The sequence below is a fragment of the Crotalus tigris genome, unplaced genomic scaffold, assembly GCF_016545835.1.
Source record: "Crotalus tigris isolate CLP2741 ecotype Arizona unplaced genomic scaffold, ASM1654583v1 scf7180000024359.8030256, whole genome shotgun sequence".
Lineage (NCBI taxonomy): Eukaryota > Metazoa > Chordata > Lepidosauria > Squamata > Viperidae > Crotalus > Crotalus tigris.
This window is the reverse complement of record NW_024100528.1, coordinates 2004429-2023836: the sequence shown is the minus strand read 5'-3', so window position 1 is coordinate 2023836 and position 19408 is coordinate 2004429. Positions and strand designations below refer to the sequence as shown.

Here is a 19408-nt window from a genome sequence, read left to right as displayed (position 1 = left end):
TCATGTGACTGTGACATTTAGCAACAGCACTTCCAGCTGCTCTCATTTAGCAAATCCCACCATCATTAAATGCAATTTCATATGGTTGCCATTTGCAAATTCCTGCTAACTTCCTGCTTGTCGGAAGCTAGCAGTGAAGATTGCAATATGGTAATTGTGAGCCAGTCGTCAACTGTCCAGATTGCAATCACATGACTGTGAGAACGTTGCAATGGCAGGAACATTGTCGACTGGTTGTACAAACTCATTCAATGAGGATCACCTGTACATTAACACATACTAAGCAACAAGAGAAGATATAACCATTCCTAAATATCATAATTTAGCTCTAACGGCTTACCTCTTCTGATTACCCAGAGAGCCATTATCAAACAAAGTACAAGCTTAACTAATTCTGAGCACACATTCACAGTTGCAGGAAGATAATCATACTTATTATCTGAAAAATATTTAGAGAAGTCACATGAATACTGCACACAATGACTTTAAATAAAGTAAAAATACTACAACAGGCAGCCAATGCAGAAATGTACATTCAGCAAGATGTATTTGAGAAAACCTCCACTTCTATTTCCAGATAATAATTTTTCATTAAAAAAAATTAAAATATATTTTCTTCTTTTGGAAAATAGTTGATATTTTTAATATTAAACATATTTTAATATTTCTGTTAGAAGAAACTTCCTAACAGTGAGGACACTTAACCAGTAGAACAGTTTGCCTTCAGAAGTTGTGGGTGCTTCATCACTGGAGGTTTTTAAGAAAAGACTAGATAGCCACCTGTCTTAAATGGTATAGGGTCTCCCGCTTGAGAATGGGGTTGGACTAGAAGGCTCCAAGGTTCCTTCCAGCTCTATTCTGATTGATTGGTAAATAAGGGGTTTCAGGGAGTGAAATTCAAGGTTGGGGCTTCTTTGTACTATAAATTAGTGTTCTGATCCGAACTGTGTAGTATGCCTTTTCACTTTTGACCAGATCGTTAACAGAAAGTGCTTCAGTGCTGTATTTGATGTCACAAAAAGAGTTTCTGACTATATGAAAGATGTATTCTTTTCTAAAACGGCTCTGGGAACCAAACTCATATTGAAAAGCAATTCTGAAAAGCAATCAAGACTCTACAAAACCTAATTATTTTAACTTCATGTCACAGACCAGCAAAGAGCATGCCAACAAATTCTGGTAGTATCTATACAGAAATAAATACTCCAACATACCTTCATTGGCAGAGTATTTCATCAAAAGAATACGACTTGAACCCAGTGTTACAAAGGTACCTCCTAGGAGCAGTGTATAAACAGCTGACTTGGACCATCGAGCAGACTGACTGCAACATTTGGAATCCATGCTGTTGCTATGTTGTCAGTGTCCTTTGAACCACAAAGCAAAACACTGTATCAGATATGTCCATTAAAATAACATTTATTACTTTTAGACTACTCAGAAAGCTGTTTAGTGCTTGATTCTTCACAAACTGCATAAATGCAAGTTTTGTAATGCACATTTTTCTGAGGCATTGAACATAAATTTAGTGACCTTTATGGTAAGCTTGAGTACTATTTTAGTAAACCCTTTAAAGATAGTACTAGTAACATAAAATTAATAAAAATGTTCCCTGATCTTGGAAACTAATCAAAGAGAGAAGCAACCTAGAACTAAGGAGAAATTTCATGACAGTTAGAACAATTAATCAGTGGAACAACCAGCCTTCAGAAGCTGTGAATGCTCCAACACTGGAAGTTTTTAAGAAGAGATTGGATAGCATTTGTCTGAAATGGTATAGGGTTTCCTGCCTGAGCAGGGGGTTGGACTAGATGACCTCCAAGGTCCTTTCCAACATTATATTATATTATATCATCATCATCATCATGCATCTTATATTTAACCTTCACTGAATAAAGCATTTCAACTGAAGCAACTGACCACACCACAATACTCTCCTGAACTTTATTATTAATTGTAGGTATTACCTTCCGCAATAGTGGAATAGAAATATTAGTAAAAAAAAAAAGAAAATTAAGTATTAGTTTCACCATTCATCATATTTAAATATGCTACAATAATCTCAAGGAAAAAATCTTTTTTCGGTTACATCACTTTGTTTGTTTCATTCCAAAGTAAATGATACAACTGCTCAACTATTCATTGTTTGGAGAAGCTAATTTTTCTATCAGGATTTTGAGATGAAGCTCAGAAATCTTATTTATACCTTAAATAACTTGAATGACAATAACAGATCTTGTTCTGCTTTTGGGGAGGAGTTTATCAATGCAATAGGCAGAAGGAATAACTTCAACCAAGACAAGAGTCAGGTAAAAGAAAAGTTAAGTCCATGCCAGATCTGCAATCTAAGTAAGTGTTTTAGACAAGACCCTTTTTAGTTCTCACAAAGATAAAGGGACAGAGGGAGGGGAGACATGCATTCAGACTTGCAAAATTCTGTTGTTACAACCTCATAAAAAATACAGATAGTCCTCGACTTACAACCACAATTCAGCCCAAAAGTTTTGATGCTAAGCTAGATATTTGTTAAATGAGTTTTGCCCCATTTTATTTTATTATCTGTCTTGCCACAATTGTTAAGTGAATCACAGCAGTTGTTAAGTTAGTAACATGGATGTTATGTGAATGTGGCTTCCCCATTGACTTTGCTTGTCAGAAGGTTGCAAAAGGTGATCACATGACCCTAGGACATTGCAACTGTCATAAATATGAGTCAGTTGCCAAGCAGCTGAATTTTGATCACCTGACCATGGAGATGCTGCAATGGTTATAAGTATGAAAAATGCTCATAAGTCACTTTTTTCAGTGCTGTTGTAACTTTAAACGGTCACTAAATGAACTGGTTGTAAGTCAAGAACTACCTATAGTATTAGCATGTTTGACTTTGGTGACAACATGCATGCCTTTTTTCATTCTATAAGTTATTTTAAATGTCAGTGCAAAAAAAAGCATAAGCTTCCATTTTTGCTTCCATTTAAGCACAGGATCTCTAAGAAATGAGAATTGCAAGCCATATTGTTCAATTAATACACGTTTCACTTGCATGTGTTGCCAAGCATATAATGAAGGGAGGTCAAGCTCAAAAGGCAATTTCTCAACATCTTTATAACAACTGTTAAAAATCAACTGAAACAAAGTATTAATCTCTTCTTTAACACAGGGGTTTCCATATAATTACTTCTGCACTATTTTCAATTTTTTAATCTGATTTTGGATGAAATATAACTGCTCACTATTTAATAACCAAATAATCTAGCAGCTTTCAAAGGAGGAAATAAAGATCCCAGTTTAGTATACCTGGACCCTAAAACCTACCCAGATTTCAAAAGTATTACATGCTTGCTCTTCAAGTGAGTCCAAACAGGAAAGCAACTGTAACAGAAAATAATCCAGTGATATAAGATGAACATTTTTTAGGTTAAACAACTTTCATATCCAGTCCTAAAGTCATAGATCAGATTGGAAGCCAAAATAAAAACATAAAGATCAGCTGCAAATAATTTACAGAACATGAAAGAACAAAAATCAAAGAATGTTAGGAACAAAACAAGCCAATATTGCATTGGTTTGACATCAGAAAAATTGAAGCAGCTTTGGAAATCTGTGCACAGCTCAGATGTTTGGTGTCAAAATTTGATAAATAAAATCAAATCCTTGTAAGGAAGTCACAATTTAGCCAGAGATATTGTAGTGGCTTTAGCCTGCCATATAAATCTCTTTGTTAACTCATCTGTGTGAAACATCTAATAGGAATTAACATTGGAATTTGTTTTTTCCTTCCTTCCTTCCTTCCTTCCTTCCTTCCTTCCTTCCTTCCTTCCTTCCTTCCTTCTCCGATTTTTATCCCACCTTTATCACTCTACAAGTCAATCAAGGCACTGAAAATACGCAACACTCCTTCTACCTCCTATTAAGGAGTGTTGTGTGGCTCACGTTCAAGACCTCAGTGCTGCTGTGTGACAGGGCAAACTCCCATCATTCTCTCCAGCTTCTGCCAACCTAGCAGTTCGAAAGTGAGTAATTACTAGTAGATAGGTACCACTTTGGTGGGCACATTGAGACATGAAAGAAACCCCCAACAGCACATTGCCTGGCCATAGGTGATGTCAACAGTTAATCCTTTCAATCTGAAGCACCTCAGTGCTTCTAACATGAATGCATGCAAGCCTCTTATTTTCCTCAAAATAACAATTCTGAGAGACGGAGTGGGTTGAGAGTGACTGGCCCAATAGCATGATAGACAGACAGACAGAGTCAGACAAGCCGAGATCCAAGGGAGAGGGGCAGTTAAGAAATATGAAATATAAAATCTTGATGTAATATTCCTTTTAATAACATTAAAGCATTAAATGGAAGATCTAGCTACTTTGGTTAAGCTATGTGAAAATTCACCTTTACATTTGGAAATATTAAATTCAACATATTGTAATATACTTCAAGAAAAAATGCAAACCGAAATATTTTAATATTGGTTTAATATGTGTGAACCAAGCCTTAGCTACTATAAAACATCCTGCACCAATTCTTCGCCTTCCAGATGTACAGCTGTCTACCCCAACTGGAAGTAATAGAGGCTGAAATGTGACACCACTGGAAGCCACAACAAGGCCGGCATATGCAATGCTGTGCCAAAAAGCCCGTCTTTTTTCGACTTAGGACTCTGGAGCCCATACAACTGAGCGAGAATAAAACGATGTAGCTCCCATTTTCCTTCTTGATGGAGCGGCAATTTCTCCAAAAGAGCGGGCTTTTAAAAGTTATGCTATGTAGGAGCAGCGCTCGATCCCATCTGCCTAAGCCCTCAGCCAAAGGCTCGGTTACCTGACAGTTGCGGGTTCTCTCCCGGCATCGCCCCAGCCTTAGTCTACCTGTCACTCAGGCACGCACGCGCAGAGTTGAGAAGGAGAGCCGGCACCTGCCAACCGCCTCCTTTGTCCCATGATGCACCCGGCGGAGAAGCATGCGCAATGACTCGAATGAAACGGCATCCATAGAGCTAGGAAAATATTTCGAAAGTATTTTCGTAAATACTTTCGAAAAGTCACAAGAAGTGCCGTAGAGAGCTGTTCTGATATCCATTTAAGCATTAGCTTACAGTTTTACAAATGGACCACATGGGACAATCTAGAATTACGACTCTGGGGACGTAAGAGGCACAAGCCAAGTAAACAAAGTACAAATTTTGTAGATCTATGGATGATGCAATTCAGCCATGAACTCAACTCTCTATTTCCACGCAGGCGCAGGTTCTGCGATTGCCGCCGGGCAAAAAGAAGGGGCGGGGCGGGACTCTAGAAGGTCATGTGTCAAGGGAATTCACGTGACTCCCTGCTTCCCCCCCATTGAAAGTACTGGGCGGGGAGTGGGGGGGGGAGCGCTTGGTACCTCTCAGCTCCCGGAAGGAAAGGCTAAAGAAGGGAAGAGCGACGGCGCAGTTGAATTTGCGGGTCGGCTGTTGGTGACAGGCACTTTTTCCTCTGCCCCCCTTACAGAGCAAGGCACCATGCAGAGCGTCATCAACACGGTGAAGGGAAAGGCGCTGGAGGTGGCCGAATACCTCACACCGGTATTAAAGGTGAGGCCCCGCCTACCGAGGACAAAATGGGGAGGGGAGGAGCTACAGGCAGTGATAATTTTTCATTACCTGGTAGCCCTCTTCGACTTGGACTAATGATCCCATAATCCCTGGGCCGATTGTGGGAATTGTAGTCCGATAGACTTGGACAGCAGTAGTTTTGAAGTGTGTAAGATTTGCAAGGGGGAAAAAGGAACGGTCGTTTCACTGTTCCCCAAACTTTTTGTCTGTAACGTATGGTTCCTTTGCAGGCTGGAAAGGGTCAGAAATATAATGCGTAGGTCTGAAGAATGCTAGGTTTTGGAAATATGCTTCTTCAGTCAGTAGGGAGAGGTCTCAAACTTTTTAACTTAATGGTGAATCTGTGATCTTGATGGACGGCAGTTTTCAGAATTTAAGGCAATTAAAATTATGAAATTTAAAAACAATCTGGGAATTCTAATTTAGCCACTTTGGAGGAACATGAGTTTCCCAACTAGACTTAAGAGTCCAGGAGCCGGTGGTCTTTGGCCCAAGAGAACTAGTTCCTTCTGTCTGAGTATTTCTCTCACTCTTTCTGTCTCACACACAGAAGGGAATGAAGTGGGAGACCATTTTGCTCAATTATCCTTTGCAATAGTGGCAAGAGTCTTGTTACTTTTCCAAACTGAACAGGTGTCTAAAGATCAGTGATAAGGCACTAGTTATGTCTATGATAGTGATGGCAAACTTTTTAGAGACTGAGTGCCCAAACTGCAACCCCAAACCCACTTATGCATCTTCACAGTGCTGGGTGCGTGTGGCCCATTGGCTGGGTATGGCCAATTTGGTGGGTGTGGCCCATTGGGTGGGCACGGCTGCAGTGGTAACAGCAGACTGGGTGGGACTAAAAAGTTCAATCAATCAATTCCAACTTTGCAAGTTCTTTTTTTTTCCTGCCAGAAGTTGAAATTGACTGATTGAACCTTTTTTTTTTTTTTTTGCACATGGCGGCAGAGGCCTAAAGCGAAAAGGTTTTATAAAACCCAACTGAAGGCCTAGGACTGGGGTGACGGTGCGCGTGCCCACAGAGAGGGCTTTGAGTGCCGCCGCTGTCACCCGTGCCATAGGTTTGCCACCACTGGTCTATGAAAAAGAAAACTATGTCTGTAAAAGTGAGTCTGATAGGCAAATGTATATGCTTGCAAATTTAAAATTGCCATTTTCTGTTGAAAAATAAAGGATCTGAAAATTCTTTGGTTCAGAATTCTCTAGAGGATTGCTGGCATTGCAGGATTTTGTCACAACATACGATAGTGGAGAAAGATGCATATTTCTGGAGTGAGCATATGGCATGAATGTGTGATGAATATGTGCAATGGTTCTACTGGTTCTTGTATCTATTGGTTCTTGTATCAAACTCATTAACATATTTATGCTTTCATCTTATGTCAAATATAGACTAAAATTTAAAATGTTTTGATTCTTGTACAGCGGAGAGATAAGTGGAGAGAAAAAAAGGCTTATTAAGGTAGCAAGGTACAATATTTCAATATTTTAACAATAAAGATATAGAAAAAACAAAGTAAAGTGAAACTTAAAGGTGAAAACATTTCCAGCCAAATTCAATCTGCCTGGCATTTGTGTCTCAGGAGAAATCTTTAATGCCCCCCCCCCCATACACATTATTAGTGTGAAAAGCAGGCAGTCTTTATTTTGGTGGCTACACTCACTCTGAAACAGTTTCTTGCTGGTAGGAATGACCCCCAACATTCCTGATATTCTGAAATAGTTAAAAATGGAATTGTTTCAGTGGAGAGGGCTAAAATGTCTGAGAAAACATAATTGTATAGTGGACAGCTCTGTATTGTATTTTTTTTTTAGGATTGATCTTAACTTTTAGTGTAGGCATTTTATTGTACTGGTGTATATTGTTGTTAACTCCTATTATTCTTTTGGTTGCCTCAGGTTGCTTTTAACTTTCTCACAAACTTTATTAGGTTTTTTTCCCCCTACAAACTTTGCAGCTCTCAATAGAATTCCTGAAATATTACATTTTTATCACTTGCTCTAAAACATGATTGGGGATTTGGTGCCCTCCAGAAGTTAATGAACTAAAATTCCTGTGGTCCTGGCCTAGATGGCCAACAGTGAGAAATGTTGAAAGTCATAGTTCAGCAACAAATGATTGTCCCCAGATTTTTCTTCTTTGCTCTATCAAATGTATCTCTAGAATCTTCTACTACACTATTATAATATTTGAAAAATAAAGAAGTCTTTTGTGATGTGAAATATTCTTTTGGGTAATAGAAAATAAAAAAATAAAATACTTTCCAACAGGGTTCTTTAAAAACCAGTATTTTCTAAATATTAATTATCTTTTATTTTTGCCTATCTATGTACCCTGTCATTAAAATCAAATGTCACTTTCTTGGCATGATGCATTTTCAGAGATTCATTATGTATAGTAATACAAGAGAGCAGATATTTTTGCCTTGAAATTTCAAATATGGTGATTCTGACACTTTATGAAACGTCTAATCTCCTCTTGAACCAAAATTTCAAGAAATACAGATAGTTAGCACAAACTGTATTAAAGCCTGGAAAGTGTTTTATTTTTATTTTTTTTATCTAAAAGTAGTTTCCTCTCCTTGTGAAAAAACTTAAATTGTCATATCTATTTTTCATTAATATAAATGCTATATGAGCAATAAAAGCAGTGATTGCTTGATTCTGCCTGGGTTCTTAGGCAAAAAAGCTAATCAATTTCTATGGTGCAACTATGCTTGGATAACCTCTTGTTCTATGTATTCTATTGTAGACAAGGGTTATTGGGAAAATTTTCAAAGTGAAGACTGCTGGAAAGTTAAACTAAGGAAATATTTGACCAAATAGAATGGGTACAGGTTAAAAGCATTATCATTTTCTTTTCATTATCTTAAGGCATTTGATTTTAAATGTTTACAGACTTTTTTTCTTTAGGAATCAAAGTTTAAAGAAACTGGAGTTATCACTCCTGAGGAGGTATGTATATAATGATTTACTTATTTGTTGAAGTAAATATTGAAAAACGATAAAATGAAATTCCTATGGCAGGTTTTTTTTACTTCTTATTAAATCTGTCTAGAATCATAGCATGTTACTAAGATTTAAGGTTTACAGCTAATGTTGTAATGTAGGCCTGTTGCTGGAATAACTCCCATTGAACGTACTTGGAATTGTTTATGTTTTACATTATTTAGTGGTTTATGTGAGCCTAAATATAACCTGTGTAGATTAAGTCCAGAAAAGACAGTAGGCTAACACTATGTGTGTGTGTGTGTGTGTGTGTGTAAGTTATGTATGTATATATGTATGTATTTGTTTTCTGAGGTTTTCGCGGGTGTTTGTATGTAGGTCTATGGTTGTTCGGGTTTTCTCCCGCGTAAAATTGGAAGTGTCTTGGCGACGTTTCGACGAAGTCCCACTCGTCATCTTCAGGCTGGTGTTTTCAGCTTCGTGCTTCGAGCAGCAATGTGTGGTCTTAGCTGTTTCTTCCTTTTAACTTCATCGAAACGTTGCCAAGACACTTCCAATTTTACGCGGGAGAAAACCCGAACAACCAAAGACCTACATATGTATGTATATGTATATAAAATATATCAACATTTGCTGTTTTGTTTTGACAGTTCATAGCAGCTGGAGACCATTTAGTTCACCACTGTCCTACTTGGCAATGGTAGGTAAAATTCTGCAGAATCTGCCTCTTAAGAGCATTTAGGTATGTTGTATGAAGATGCGTGTGTTTCTTACAATAAGTTGTGAGTTAACAGAAAGGGAGAATCATCTAAATTCAAATATATTTCCTCCTTTGGTAGAATTAAATTTGACTTTTGGTTTCTTACCTGTGTAGTTACCATGTTTTTATAGGTTTATGTTATAAAAGTGATAAGACAAAAAGGCCACATAGTTACAACTGTTCTGACTCCAAATTAATAATGTTTTAGTTTCCTTTCATGCATACTCCAGATTTAGTTGTCATTTAATAACATTTTGAAAATATTGGTGTAATGTAGAAATTTGAACTAAGATTCATAACTATTAAACTACAATTATCTGTTAGTTAGACTCTAGGCTTATAGTCACTTTTCCCTCCCAAGGCAAATAGCAAACTATTTTTAAAAACTGTTTCTATGTTTATATCAACTTCAGCAAAAACATAATAATTTGCTGTTTTGTTGCTATTATTATTGTTTGTGTTTGCATTTTAAGGGGTACTGGAGAAGAATTAAAAGTCAAGGCTTACCTCCCAACAGATAAGCAGTTTTTGGTTACTAAAAATGGTATGTCTGGGTTTGTGCTTTTATATCCAGGTTTCTCATCAAATATTTCTTATAACTGCATATTAGTATATTTTGAACATGTATAGGCAGTACTTATGGTATAGGTGGATGGATTAGATGAAATGGAGGTATAATATTACTCTCAAGGCAGAATATTCAATTAAATTGCTTTTTTGTATACTCACAAAGTCTTCTGACATTAATTAACTGACCACATCTGAAGAAGATCCATATAATCTATTTCCGTGGTGGAGAACCTATGGCACACGTGCCACTGGTGGCACGCAGAGCCCTTTCTGTGGGCACGTGCGCCATCGCCCCAGTCCTAGGCCTTCAGCTGGATTTTATAAAACCTTTTCATTTTAGGCCACCACCGCCGTGTGTAAAAAAAAAAGGTTCAATCAATCAATTTCAACTTCTCGCGGAAAAAAAGATCTTGCAAAGTTGGAATTGATTGATTGAACTTTTTAGTCCTACCCAGTCTGCTGTTACTACTGCAACCACGCCCACCCAATTGGCCACATCCATCCAGCACCCAACTATACATAAGTGGGTTTTGGGTTGCAGTTTGGGCACTCGGTCTCTAAAAGGTTCGCCATCACTGATCTATTTCATCTAGGATGCTATGAAGTTTGTCTGCCACCACTGTCTCACCAAATAGCCTAAGAAGGAAAGATTGGAAACTTAATGATACAGTTAGTCCTCAACTTATAACAGTTCATTTAGTGACTGTTCAAAGTTACAGCGGCACTAAAAAAAGAGACTTATGTCTGTTTTTCACAGTTGCGACCTTTGAAGCATCTCTACGATCATGTGATCAAAATTCAGATGTTTGGTAACTGACTCATATTTATGACGGTTGCAGTATCCCAGGGTCATGTCATCATCTTTTGCAACCTTCTGACAAGCAAAGTCAATGGGGAAGCCAGATTCACTTAACAGCCAGGTTGCTAACTTATCAACTGCAATGATTCAATCAACAACTGTGGCAAAAAAGGTTGTGAAATAGGACAAAACTTACTTAAAAACTGCCTTGCTCAACAACAGAAATTTTGGGCTCAGTTGTGGTTGTAAGTGGAAGACTGTCTGTACTTGCCTAGTATTCAGGGTCAGCCTTTTCAGAAGGCAGTCCACTGCTGCTGTTAAGTGGCATAGTCCCATAATGTTTGATGACCATTTCACTTAGTGACAGATATTCCAGTCCAATTAGGATTGTAACCCAGGAACTGCCTGTATCAACCTACATGAAATACATTTATCAACAATAGATGCCGTTCTACTTAAAGCACAGTTCTAAAATGTTGTAGCATTTTATTTCCTATTATTCAGTGAATGAACACAGAATTAACACTTTTTATACAGTGCCATGCTACAAGCGATGTAAACAGATGGAATATTCAGATGAGCTGGAAGCTATTATAGAAGAGGATGATGGAGATGGAGGATGGGTGGATACATTTCACAATGCAGGTAATTTAGTTTTTTTTAATACACTTCTCTTATATGTTGAGCTTATATTGACGTTGTGACCACCACTCTCAATGAAGTATAAAGTGCTCCAAAGTGTATAAGTGTGCAATTACAGAAAGCATTTTCATTTTGGCATTCTTCACTGAATTTTTAAATATATTAACCTTGAAAGTTTGCTATCAGTATGATTGGTTTGTAAAGTGATAAGTTTTTATGGAATTACAAATTAGCGTTGGGTTTATCCATATTCCTATTAATGTTTCCAACAGGTATTACAGGAGTAACAGAAGCCATTAAGGAGATCACAGTGGAAAATAAGGTATTATCTGATTTACTTAACAGATTCAGAGAAGCTTTCATATAGCATACTTACTGAAATACCCTTCTTCATAAAAAGGCAACCCTTCTTCATAACGCAAAAATTATTTAAATAAGTTACTGAATTCATGATTTTTGCAGATGACTAGTTATAAAATAAGAACCATACACAAAACATTTTTATCTTTGTTCTTTGATACTAGAGTAAATTGATGGGGTTTATTTCAGGATTATATTTTCTCTTTTATACATACATATACAGTATGTGTATAATTAACACTTTTAAAGAAGATGAAAGAAATTAAAAAGTGAAAAGTATGACACGAAAAGTTAAAGATAGAACAGAAAAGAAGTATAAAACAGTAGCTTCCAATATTCTTTATAGCAATTATAAGTACAAATATATTTTGACTTCTCTCTCTGTAAGGTTACATCGTATTGCTCTTCTTTCTATAATCTGTCCAATCATCAAAACCATAAGTCACAAGTTGACTTTTTTATTTTTATCCACAAAGTGCATAAGAGGCTTTAAGTCAGCAATAAATATAGAGAATGTCTTTTCTCTAATCAAAGAAGTCAATTTATCCATTTCAGCAAAATCTGTCAAATTTACCAACTATTCCTCCAGATTGGGTAGTGCCAAATCTTGGAATCTCTGCATATTGTAATCTCACTATTATTATACTAAAATAATCTTCCATAGCTTTTTTCTATTTATCTATTAATCCTAAAACGAAAATTCTGGTTTTAATTGAATATTGATATTTAAAGCCCTCTATTTCAAAGTATGTATTTGGATCCATTTTTTTATCTTTTTGTCCACCAAGCATGATAAAATGTCTCTTCATGTTGTTCACATTTCCAACATACATTTGAAATGTTTTTATACATTGTAGACAATTTTTCTGGTATCATATACCAACAATGCATTGTTTTACAAAAATTATCTTTGAGATCATAATACAATGTAAATTTCAGCTTTTTAACCACATATTTTCCCATTGATCCCTATGCATATTATAATCAAAATTCTTAGCCCAATTTATCATACGTTCTTTATTTTCTCTTTCAAATTTCAACAAAAGTTTATACATTTTAGCAATTACATGTTCATCATCTGTACACAATTGTGTTTAAAATTCTAGCTACTTTGCTCCATACTGTAAGACTTTTCATCCATTTTAAATCTGAGATAACGACATGGGAGAACCATTGGCAACTATATCCTTCTGCTATGAATAATTCTCTTGATTTGATTTTAAATTCCCCTTGATAATTTTCTAATAGGAATTGATACGTCAACTATTTATCTGCCATTTCTCTTCTATAATATGCTTCTTAAATGGATACCATAAACGTGTTTTCAGACACAACCTGGGATTATATCTGTTTCATATACTCAATATGGCACATCTAATAAAATGATTTTAAAAATCTACATTAAGTTTAACTTTATCAGGGTTGTATTTTCTCACTGATAGCATAACTTGAATTCACCAAATGGACATTCTGGCCTGTGAGTCTGTTGATAATTGAAAGTGCTCTGCTTTTTTTCCTTCACGCCCTTTAAGGACAATTCAAAGTTATCAGAACGCTTAGTTTCCTGTGAAGATGATGATGATGATGATGAAGGAGAAGCAGCTGATATGGAAGGTATATTTAATATATCTGAAGGTGGACATATTGCATCATATTAAATAAATGAAAACCAAACTTTGTTTTGCTATTGTTGCTTTTTTTCAATATTGTATAATGGGGTATGTTTTAGTCCATTTTGCTTGTCACTTTGTTTTTAAGAACCATATCTTCTTTTTAAATATCCAAGCCAGAAAATTGGGGAAGAGAGAGAACTTAAACAATCTGGAAGTAAACAAGTTGATGACATACTCATCAATGAGACAAATTAGGTGAGAAGAAGCCAGAACATTTCTATACAGGAGAAAGGTGTTGGCAAATAAAAATATTCCATTAAAGCAGTGTTTCCCAAACTTGACAATTTTAAGGCATGAGGACTTCAACTCCCAGAATTCCACAGCCAGCAATGGGAGTTGAAGTCCACATGCCTTAAAATTGTCAAGTTTGGGAAACACTGCATTAAAGTATTGCAATCATTAAATGTTTGAAGATACATATATATACTGCCATTAATGCAAGTCTATCTGTATAATGTGGAACAATGTTTTTCTTTCTTTAAAGAATGAGACTAATCAAGAGACATGGCAAGAACAATAATTTGTTCTGAACCTCTCATGAGAAACAGTGTAAAAGTCCTCAGGTCCCTACCTTTCTCACCTGTGGTCTCAGGCATTGTTGTGATTGTGACTTTTTCTCTCTGGCTCTTTTCTGGTTTCTTCCTAGTTTTTGATCAAGAATGTTCCAGTTTAGCAGCTGGGAGTAAACAAATTACAATGTTCTTGATATGTATTGTATCTCTCGTACATGTAGATATAAGGATATTTATTTAACTACAAGGGATTTGTTCTTAAACATTGCTCCCTGTCCTGGGATAAGTTAACAAAAATACTAATGTGATATTTTTATGTTGTCCTTTCAGAATATGAGGAGAGAGGACTGTTGGAGACAGATGATGTAAGTGTGATCTGTTTATTTAGTAATGCTTCTTTGGAGTTCAACAGAGTATTCCTTAAAGTGATATTAGGGTTAAATAGAAAAAACTTAATATGGTATTTCAGCAGCACCATTTAACAGCAGCAGACACTGAATTTGAATCATTGTTTTTTGAAATCTTCAATAGGCAACATTAGACACAAGAAAAATAGTAGAAGCTGCCAAGACTAAAGCTGATGTTGGAGGCGGAGAAGAAGCAATTCTACAAACGAGGACTTATGATCTTTATATCACATATGACAAATACTACCAAACACCCAGGCTTTGGTTATTTGGCTATGATGAGGTAATTTCCCCCCCTTATTTGGAAATGTAGGTATCCAGTAGTGAAACAAATTCACAATTGGTTATAGATAGCCCTCAACTTACAACCAACCTGAAAAAGGGAGCGTATGACCTGAATTTGAAGTTCCAATAGTCAGGCCTCCTTTGTGGTTACATGACCAAAGTTTGGGCATTCGGCAACACGGCTGCATTTACGGTCATTTGCAGTGTCCTGTGGTCACATGACCATGTTTTGCTGAAAACCAGCACTTCTGGCCTTTGGTAAAATCACACCCATGGTGAACCATTGATTTACTTAATGACCATAGCATTTGCTTAACCATGGCATTATCTTAATGACAGCCACAAAGAAAATTAAAACCCATTTGGCCATGTGACTGACTCATTTTACCATTTACAACATATGACTGTAATGGTAGGTTCCATTATGGTGATATATGGAGGACTATCTGTATAATAATGGCCCTTGGGTAAAAGGACCAAGGATTATCAATATCCAAGTATGGAAAAAGTAATATTTCTTTCTCCCTGATTCTTATTACCTGGGAAATAAAACTGCTTTTTTCCTTTTTTCAGAATAGCCTCAATGACACAGCTTATGCATATACTCCCCAGTATATTACTTCAATTACATTACTGGAATAACAACTATGCTCAGTTATACATTCATGTATATGGGAATGGAAGTTGCAGTTGCAATAAGCACTATATTCCTATTTAGCTCATTCATGTGTTAGGGAGAGGTTGGGAAAGTTGGTACACAAGGACTTGTGTATCTTCTGCTGCAATGGATGAAGCAGAGACTTGAATTTGAGCTATGCTTCTTTTTCTTTTTAGCAACGGCAGCCTTTAAATGTAGACAGTATGTATGAAGATATTAGTCAAGATCATGTCAAAAAGACCGTAACAATTGAAAATCACCCCCATCTTCCTCCGCCTCCAATGTGTTCGGTTCATCCCTGCAGGTATTTTTTTTTTTTAATTCTTGCTTTTAAAGAAATAGCTAAAATAATCCAAAATACTAATTTTCTGGGCTGGTATCTTTTTTCTGTTTGATTATCTGTTAGCAACAGAAGCTGTTTCTCAACTTTACAGATAGCCCCCAGTTAATTACCAGTCGCTTAACAATTGTTTAAAGTTATGGCAGCTCCCCCCCCAAAAAAGTTACTTAGGACCTGTCCTCAAAGTTATGACTGCTGCATATACACATTTTCTTGGTCACATAATCACACTTCAGGTGCCTGTCAACCAGCCTATGATTTATGAGCATTTGCAACATTCTGTAGCTTTGTGTTATTTTGTATGGGTTTTTTGGGGAAAAAAGTCCATTTAGGGGAATGGATTTATTTAAAAACATCATATGATTTGCTTACTCACCATGTGATTCACTTGCTTGCAGTGACCCGCTTTATGACTATTGTAAAAACAGTTGTAAAATTGAGTTAGGCTAAGTAATGACCCGCTTAATGACCACAACAATTTATGATGGAAATTCTGGACTCTGTTGTGATGGAAAATAACTTTATGCAGACAGCATGTTTGAACCTGAGATCCTCCAGATTTATATGACAGTTAACCATACTAAATAACTGTAAGTTCATTATCTGATATATAGGATCAGTGCATAGAGATTGCATCAGTGCATTCTCGAGAGGGGAAAGAAATGAAAAATGGCTTGTATCTGCATAAAAATACCTAAGTATTGCAACATTGGTCTAGTTTTGGAATTTATATTTTAAAAATAAGGAATAAAAAAGGAAGATAATTTTCTTGCTTCTTCATTTTCTTTCATTTTAGAAACAAACCAAAAGCACAGTAGAATTAATTTAAAACAAGTAATACGTTCAGATATTGTTCTCATAATTTGGAATTTGTCTCAGTACCTTTGCTATTTAGAACTAAATGCTAGATAAATATGCTTTATTCTTATCTGCTGTGGATTTTTTATTTTATTTTTTTTTGCAGTCTAGGAGATCTGTATTGATTGTTTTTTTTAAGAATTGACCTATAGGCAACTATTGCCCAAGATAAATTTCTTAGAAATAGAAGCAAAGGCCATGTGAAAATATCATAGATGTATTACGCTCAATATAGCAAAAAAGGAGCCGAGGTAGTAACACCAGAAAGAAAGTATAAAAAGCTTGCTCAGTCTATATTTTGTACAAGTCCTTTTCTCCTTTTGCTTCAGAAAGTATTAATCTAAAAAGTGTGGCAATTGTTTCCGTTGTATGCTTCCTGTCAATTCTTCTTGGATCTCAGTGAAGTGATGCAATCTGCAGGATTTGAAATCAAAGCTTGTATTTTGAAATTCCAGCAGTTTGGATCCTCGCTATAAAATTCCTTCAGATTTTTTTCATTAATTCAGGAAAATCCTGAGTTTATTGAAGTGCAGAGTAGAGTTGTGTAAATTTTCAGCTTTACTGTTATCATTAATAGTATTGATTGTAGCATGTCAGTCTGGTTATATTAGTTTTGTTGTTTCTGTTTAGCTGATCTTTTGTGTTTCCTGTTTCAAGAAATACATGACAGGGTTTTCTGAGAAGCAGTTTGAGGAAACAATTTTTAAAAAGGCAATTGCTTTGTTCAGTCTTACAGACTGAAAAATATATACTAGGGGAAGAAAAAGGGCATGAAGGGGAGCAAGGTCAGACACCAAATCTTGAAATTAAAAACTAATTCTTAAATAATAACTGCTCTCTCCATTATGCACACTGAAGTTGTTTGTTTATTCATGTCAGAAACATCAAATTAAAATAAGGCATACTATATGGTTTGATCCCCCATGCATCTCCTTCTATGGCAATCTGATGAAAGTGTGCTGCAATTGGCAATGAAAAGAGCAACTTGATGGAATTGGTATAACTGAAATAATGCTTTTTGAAAACTACTGAATGGAACATATTTTCACTTTCTCTCACTTTCACTTTCTCAGGCATGCAGAAGTGATGAAGAAAATAATCGAAACGGTGGCAGAAGGTGGGGGTGAACTTGGTGTTCATATGTATCCTTTTTACAATCAAACTTTTTTCCATCAAAGAGGATAAAGGACTCAGTAACAATGCCATTTATTTTTTATTTAGCCAGATAAAGCACAAGGCATGGATTTCTAATTTTTACTTTTCTATTTATCTACTGCTGTCTTTTATCTATATTTATTTCTATCCCACCTTTATTATTACAAATAACTCAAGGTGGCAAACATATCCAACACACTTTCCTCCTCCTATTTTCCCTACAACAATTCTGTGAGGTGAGTTGGGCTGGGAGTGAGTGACTGGCCCAAAGTTACCCAACCAGTTTCACGGCTAAGGTGGGACTTGAACTCTTCTCAACAACTACTTTTTTCAAGTTTTAGATACATTGTTTCATTCAAAAGACTAGAAATAAGTGAAAGTAGAGATAACATTAGAAAAAGTGGATTTGTTTTTTACATACTTTTAGTTATATGATGGGAAAAAAACACTTGTATCTTTTGACATTAATGCATGCTTTTTTTTAAAAGCAGCATTAGCAAAAACAATGGTGGGTCTGGGATAGAAGACTCAAAAGAACATTTATGATGATCAGCAAATTCCTGCTGTCTTCAGTAGTAACAATGACTGTAACAAAAACTAATTGTTAAATAAGGTTATCTGCAGACTAAGAAGTGCTTCATAGGGTATTAGTCATTAAACCATTATATCAGAGTGAATTCTAGGAAAGATCCAGATAAGGAGAGATAAACGTGTTTGATTTTGGAAGAAGGAAAGTATCTTTTTAGCATTCTCTTGCATTTCAAAGGAGAGAATGTGAAACTAATATTATACTAGGTTTATTTTCCTTAATTAAATTTTAGGTACCTTCTGATTTTTTTGAAATTTGTACAAGCGGTCATTCCAACAATAGAATATGATTATACAAGACACTTTACAATGTAATTACTGGAAATAACATTTATGGTAAATATTGACTCTAATTTTTAAAAAGAATAACCCAATGTGACTGACTTGTTGATCCACCATTGTGTGCAATTTCTGTAATGTGTCATTCATCAAAATAAAATTCCTCTATCAGCCTTACTTTTTAATAAAGATCTTTATGTGTAAAAACAATAAATCACTTTTTTTCATTCCTGTGCTGACTATAGAATTGTGCTTTTCTTTTACATAATGCAAAGAATAATAAAAACATAATTGTATCAGTTGTTATATATTTCTATAAAATATTCATTATTGCATAATTAAAATAACTATGTCAGTAACTAAAGCTGATAATTAAAAAAACCCTTTAGTATATTCTTAATCTAAGTTTATAATCAAGTAGTTTTAATCTATGCACATTTTTATACAATTTATACAAAGTTCCAATGTTCTTCTCTGAAGGAGATAGGTGATTCAAAAGTGTGAAAAATAAATAAAAAATAACAAAAAATATTTTATTTGATTTTTTTCTAGTTTATGCAGTTAAACTAGAAGCATTTTGAAAATATTAATATGAGTATATGTTTTTTGTTGTAAAAATAGAGAAGGCGGGAATTAGATTATATGATCTCTATATGATTGCATCAGGAGTCAAAAACTGCCAATTGTTTTAATGAGAATAGCAGCTAATGACTCCTTTTCCCATTCTCCATTTCCTAGGAAATGCATTAATTAAGAATATATAGGGACTTTATTAGTCCTTACATCAAAACTTCTGATTTCAGGGTTGCATTTAACTCCTTTTAGTGAATCTTTATGTTCTAGTATATTTAGGAGCAAAAGTACCATTTAGAAATTTGAAGTCTATTAGGCAACTACATTTTAATCCAATGAAATGTAATTAACTGGATTAATTTAGTAAACAAAATTTTAATGAGCTTTGAACTTTATGC

At 35.4% G+C, this 19408-nt stretch overlaps 2 protein-coding genes across 10 annotated transcripts in view; one reads left to right on the top strand and one right to left on the bottom strand.

Annotated features, from left to right (window-relative positions):
* The window catches only part of SLC35A5 (solute carrier family 35 member A5), an 86434-nt gene extending 81489 nt beyond the window's left edge, over nucleotides 1-4945 (bottom strand). For 8 of the 9 annotated variants that reach the window (XR_005554751.1, XR_005554752.1, XR_005554750.1 and 5 more), the window contains exons 1-4: nucleotides 4822-4945; nucleotides 3316-3372; nucleotides 1215-1367; nucleotides 341-439 (exon numbers count right to left, since the gene is read on the bottom strand). Coding sequence is in view for 3 of the 9 variants with exons in the window: in XM_039327355.1 (XP_039183289.1) it covers nucleotides 341-439; nucleotides 1215-1344 (229 nt within the window). In the remaining 6 variants the exon portion in view is untranslated. The remainder of the gene's footprint in view (nucleotides 1-340; nucleotides 440-1214; nucleotides 1368-3315; nucleotides 3373-4821) is intronic. The other variant, XM_039327356.1, reaches the window with a different exon arrangement.
* A 389-nt stretch (nucleotides 4946-5334) lies between these two features.
* Nucleotides 5335-18668, top strand: ATG3 (autophagy related 3). The gene is made up of 12 exons (XM_039327338.1): nucleotides 5335-5575; nucleotides 8516-8557; nucleotides 9202-9251; nucleotides 9785-9855; nucleotides 11218-11325; nucleotides 11595-11644; nucleotides 13215-13296; nucleotides 14198-14232; nucleotides 14399-14557; nucleotides 15394-15521; nucleotides 17489-17557; nucleotides 18392-18668. Exons 1-12 carry the CDS (start codon nucleotides 5504-5506, stop codon nucleotides 18471-18473), a joined length of 948 nt encoding a protein of 315 aa, XP_039183272.1. The 5' UTR covers nucleotides 5335-5503; the 3' UTR covers nucleotides 18474-18668.
* The last annotated feature ends 740 nt before the right edge of the window (nucleotides 18669-19408 follow it).

Coding starts and splice junctions, on each gene's coding strand:
- ATG3 (XM_039327338.1), top strand. CDS start 5,504: ATGCAGAGCGTCATCAACACGGTGAAGGGAAAGGCGCTGGAGGTGGCC. Junction 14,233..14,398: donor GACTGTTGGAGACAGATGAT/GTAAGTGTGATC, acceptor AATCTTCAATAG/GCAACATTAGACACAAGAAA. Junction 17,558..18,391: donor GGTGAACTTGGTGTTCATAT/GTATCCTTTTTA, acceptor ATTAAATTTTAG/GTACCTTCTGATTTTTTTGA.